Source organism: Condylura cristata, unplaced genomic scaffold (genome assembly GCF_000260355.1).
Source record: "Condylura cristata isolate star-nosed mole 26May11 unplaced genomic scaffold, ConCri1.0 scaffold00041, whole genome shotgun sequence".
Lineage (NCBI taxonomy): Eukaryota > Metazoa > Chordata > Mammalia > Eulipotyphla > Talpidae > Condylura > Condylura cristata.
The window spans coordinates 2,672,048-2,677,032 of NW_004567142.1; the positions used below are offsets into that span (position 1 = coordinate 2,672,048).

A 4,985-nucleotide genomic window follows, 5' to 3' on the forward strand; every position below is an offset into this window, starting at 1 on the left:
GCCGAGTGGTCCCGGGAGGCGTCGGCGGCCAGGTGGGTGCCGGGAGCGCGGGACGGGAGTTCCGGGAGCCGCGACGGGGGCACGGAGGGCGAGGCTGGGCCTGGCGCACCTCTGGGTCCGGCAGTCTGGCGACGGGGACGGAATTTGGGAGCCCTGGGCGCCCCCTGCTCCGCCCTGGGGCTCCCTGGGGTCTGCAGGCCCGGCTGGGGCCGCGCCCCCTCCCCGGAGCGCAGGTAAACAGGAGCGAGGACGGGGGCGGGGCCTAGGGGGAGGGAGGGGGCGCTTGTGACGGACGGCGGGGCCGGGAAGCTGGGGTGAGCTGGGCAGAGCCCGTCGGCGAGGAGTCGGCTGTGTAGTTTGGGGGGCTGGCCACGGGGGGGAGTGCGCGTGTGTGGATGGTGAATGGGAGCCGGAGTAGGACACTCCGGTGGATACGCGAGATGGTCTGGGAGCTCAGGTGTGTTTGGAGGTGGCGCAGGAAACAGGTGTGCATAGTGGTGTGTATGGCCGCCAGGGCACAGGTGGGCCCGATCGGCAACTTTCGGTGAGGAGAAAATGTGGGCGGCCCCTGAGCCCGCAGGTGATACTGCTCACGTGTAGCTGGCTGTGTGTAGGGTAGGGAGCAGAGCCGTAGGTTAGGTGTGTCATGGAGAGGTTTGTGGCTCTGGCTGTCTTTTTGCCTGTGACATGGGTGGGGGGGTCCCTGTGGCAGGGAGGTGCCCAGTGAGTGGACCAGATGGACTGGACTCGTGGGGTGATTCCCCCCGTCAGCTGTGTGGTTGTGCTCACCGGGTCAAGCCTGTGTGGCATTTGCTGTGGGGGCTTTCTTGACTGTGGGTGGGAGCCGGTGTGTGGGGAGGAATTGCCTCAAGGGGCCTGTGGCCGGTGTGGCTGTGCCCAGCTCTGTGTGGACTGATGGTCAGTGGGTCAGGCAGCGGGCAGTGCCTGCGTTGGCTGTCAGAGCGCACTGTGAGGCTGTGGCAAGTTGCATGATTATTGGTCATGAGCAGGCTGATTCTTGAATTTGTATGGTTGTGAGTTTGTGTAGCTTGTGTGTGAGGGGCAAACACACAAATGCAGATTGTATACACAAGCCCAGCTAGATCTAGAGGCCAGTGACAACAGAATGTAAGCCCACGGGATGGCCCTGTACACGAGTGGACGGTGGAGCCTCATTTTATTGCATTTTCTTTATTGTACTTTGCAGATAATGCATTTTTTACAGGACCCTGCACCCACACAAAAATGACACCTTGATGGTGTTTCTTAGGGGCAAAACCTCTTTAAGTAGGGGCTGTACATTGTTTAGGACATAACGCAGCTGCTCACTTAGCAGGCTGCAGTCTAACAAGCCCAGAGTCACCGACTCGCTTCATGAAGATGCTTGCTGGAGGTGGGGCGTGGGCCCTCAGGTATGTCCAGGCCTGATGGGGTGCATTGCAGCAGCTGCCCAGCATCAGAGGCCAGGGATGCCTAGGGAGGGGAGTCCCGCGCACCCCTCTGCATGTCTGCTCAGCTGTCTGCGCGGCGAGCACCCACCAGGGGAGTCTGAGTTCAGAGGTCACTTGCACATCTGTGTTTGGGACTCGCCGGCGTCTGGAGGGGCCTCATGGCAGGGAGCGTGGCTGTCTGGAGGCCGTGGGCCGAGGGCGGCAGGCCCCGGGGAAGCTGGCGTGTGGGGCAGGGCCGCGCTGAGCGCGCAAGTGTGCGGAGGGCCCGCCCGCTGGGAGGCCGGGCAGAGTGGCACTGGGTCCCATTTCCAGGCAGGGCAGGAGGGCGAGGAGAACCTGGGGTAGCGGTCGGGAGGGGAGTGTGAGGTTATTGCTGAAAGGTGAGAGACTGCGTGCTGGGGTTCTCGGGGAGTGTGCCTGGGGCGTCCCGAGGGGCGCGTGTGCGTGTGCGCGCATCAGCTCGGAAGGAGGGAGCGCATGCGCCATTCCTGGGATGTGTTGCGCTGCTTTTAAGGGAGGGTTGTGTGCCCGTTTCTGAGGGGTGCGTATGGGCGTGAGCTCCCCAGGGGCACCAGCAGCTGGGCCGCAGACTGTGTCACCCCCTTACAACCATGTGAAGTGGCCCGGGAGACCCCACCCACCAGTCTGGGCGTCAGACCTTCGCAGCCTCCCGGCGGCGCCACGCCGAGGCTCACGCCTGCCACACGTGTGTCCCAACACGCCTTGGCCGCTGGGGCCTGTCTGCGGCGGCGGGCGGAGCCCTGTTCCCAAGGGTCTGTCAACTCCTTGGGCCCTGGCAGGCACCTGGGCCCTGCCGGCCCACCCTGCGCTTCTGGCACCGCCGCCCCTCGGCCCTCTCCTCCCGCCCCACCCCACCCCCAGTGGTCTGACTGGTTCCCAACAAAACACCCTAAGAATGAGCTCACGGAGAGGCCTCCGCCTCCACACGCCCCACCTTGCCCGCCCCGCAGAGGAGGTGCTCTTGGCCGGGTGGCAGCCTGGGGCTCTGAGCCAGGCCTCCGGGGTCCCCGGGAGGCCAGCGGGTGAGCTGACCAGGACAGCTCAGGGCCTCTTTGGGCCCATGGTACACGGTCAGGGTGGGAGTTGCTAAGCCAGGGGGCGTATTTCCAGGTGGGCGGGCCCGGATGGGGACGCAGCTGGGTGAGGCCCTGCTGGTCAGTGGGCGTCACGGCGAAGGGGCTGCCCGGCTTGGCAGTGGTTCCCCAGCCCTGGCCTCCCCCGCCCCCAGGAGCGGCCATGTCTGTGCAGGTGGCAGCGCCCGCGAGCACGGGCCTGGGCCCTGAGCGCCTGAGCCCGGAGGAGCTGGTGCGGCAGACGCGGCAAGTGGTGCAGGGGCTGGAGGCCCTGCGGGCGGAGCACCGCGGCCTGGCCGGGCACCTGGCAGAGGCCCTGGCGGGGCCAGGCCCAGGGGCTGGCTTGGAGCTGCTGGAAGAAAAGCAGCAGGTGGTGAACCACTCCCTGGAGGCCATCGAGCTGGGACTGGGGGAGGCCCAGGTATGGAGGGGCCGCTGTGGGGGGCTGGCTGGGGGCGTGGGGGGGGTCTCAGGGCAGGCCTAGAAGGGGGAAGGCTATAGGGCCGAGATGGGGTGCCTTGGGCAGTGACAAGGTCCCCTTCACCAGATGCAACAATTCCTCCTCAGAACTGCGGGGTCAGCGGTGGGCTCTGGCATCGCCTTGTCCTCATGCCCATGCTGGGTGGCTCCCTGGGCAGGAATTCGGCCACTGAGCCCCTCTGCAGGGGTCTCTAAGGACTGGGGGGGCCTGGATAGAATGGGCTGAGCCGCCCCCGCCCCCCGCAGGTGCTGCTGGCCCTGTCCGCACACGTGGGCGCACTGGAGGCCGAGAAGCAGCGGCTGCGGGCGCAGGCCCGGCGCCTGGCGCAGGAGAACGCGTGGCTGCGGGAGGAGCTGGAGGAGACACAGCGGCGGCTGCGGGCCAGCGAGGAGGCCGTGGCGCAGCTGGAGGAGGAGAAGGGCCACCTGGAGTTCCTGGGCCAGCTGCGGCAGTATGACCCGCCCGCGGAGAGCCAGGTGCGTGGGGACCCGTGTCCCCGACCGTCTGCGGAGCCCTCGAGCCCTCAGGAGAAGCCCAGGGCCCTGCCCCCAGCCCCCAGCCCCACTCAGGCCTGAGCTGAGATGGCTCTGTCAGTCCCCAGCCCACACCGTCGCCCCTGCCTGTGCTCTCTGCAGCAGCCCGACTCCCCCCCTCGCCGAGACAGCCTGGCCTCCCTGTTCCCCAGTGAGGAGGAGGAGGAGAGGAAAGGTGGGTGTCGGGGAGCTCGGCCAAGGAGGACAAAAGGCGGAGGGCAGTGGGCCCTGGCCTCTGCCGGGCGTCGGGGTGGGGTGGAGCAGGCGGGGTGGCGGCACGCAGGTGATGAAGCTTCGAGGCCAGCAGCCCCGTCGCACCCCGCAGCCCAGCCGGACGGGCGCAAGTTGGGGGTCTCGGGTGCCAGGTGGGCAGCGGTGACCCTGGCGTGAGGCCAGCATGACGGGCCCACTCTCCCAGGTCCTGGAGCGGCAGGGGCGGCGGCAGCTCAGCAGGGCGGCTACGAGATCCCCGCCCGCCTGCGGACCCTGCACAACCTCGTGATCCAGTACGCGGGGCAGGGCCGCTACGAGGTGGCCGTGCCGCTGTGCCGCCAGGCGCTCGAGGACCTGGAGCGCAGCTCTGGCCACTGCCACCCCGACGTGGCCACCATGCTCAACATCCTGGCGCTGGTGTACAGGTGAGCCTGCAGCCACCCACAGTTGGCGGGGGGAGTGGAGTCGGCTGTGCCAGGGGTGCAAGCTGGGAGGTGCCTGCCACTCAGGCGAGGTCCGAGACTGGAGTCTGGGCGTACGGCATCCCTATGCCACATCCAGGAGGTGCCCCCCTCCAAAGGGCACTGCCCGGCTCACCGCCCTCCGCCACTGGGCTGCCCACAGGGACCAGAACAAGTACAAAGAGGCCACAGACCTTCTGCACGACGCCCTGCAGATCCGGGAGCAGACACTGGGCCCTGAGCACCCCGCGGTGAGTGGAGGCAAGGGCGGGTGGGGGGCGGTCGGGTGGGGCCTCCCCGCTCTGACCTGCCGCCCTCTGCAGGTGGCGGCCACCCTCAACAACCTGGCGGTGTTGTACGGGAAGCGGGGGCGTTACCGGGAGGCAGAGCCCCTGTGCCAGCGTGCCCTGGAGATCCGGGAGAAGGTATCGAGGAGGAGATGAGAGATGATTGATGATGATGATGGAGATGGAGGAGGAGATGGAGATGGAGATGCAAGTATGCTAGTAAGCTAGAAAGGTAGTAAGCAAGAAAGCTAGAAAGGTAGTAAGCAAGAAAGCTAGAAAGGTAGTAAGCAAGAAAGCAAGAAAGCAAGAAAGCAAGAAAGCTAGAAAGCAAGAAAGCAAGAAAGCTAGAAAGCTAGAAAGCAAGAAAGCTAGTAAGCTAGAAAGCAAGAAAGCAAGAAAGCTAGAAAGCAAGAAAGCAAGAAAGCTAGAAAGCAAGAAAGCAAGAAAGCTAGAAAGCAAGAAAGC

At 65.8% G+C, this 4,985-nt stretch overlaps 1 protein-coding gene across 1 annotated transcript in view; it reads left to right on the forward strand.

The window, feature by feature from the left end:
* KLC3 (kinesin light chain 3) overlaps positions 1–4,985 on the forward strand; it is an 11,385-nt gene continuing 6,400 nt past the window's right edge. Inside the window, exons 1-7 of the mRNA XM_012733788.1 lie at positions 1–32; positions 2,701–2,966; positions 3,272–3,502; positions 3,662–3,734; positions 3,978–4,197; positions 4,397–4,484; positions 4,557–4,658. Of these exons, the coding sequence (XP_012589242.1) occupies positions 2,709–2,966; positions 3,272–3,502; positions 3,662–3,734; positions 3,978–4,197; positions 4,397–4,484; positions 4,557–4,658 (972 nt within the window). The 5' untranslated portion in view covers positions 1–32; positions 2,701–2,708. The remainder of the gene's footprint in view (positions 33–2,700; positions 2,967–3,271; positions 3,503–3,661; positions 3,735–3,977; positions 4,198–4,396; positions 4,485–4,556; positions 4,659–4,985) is intronic.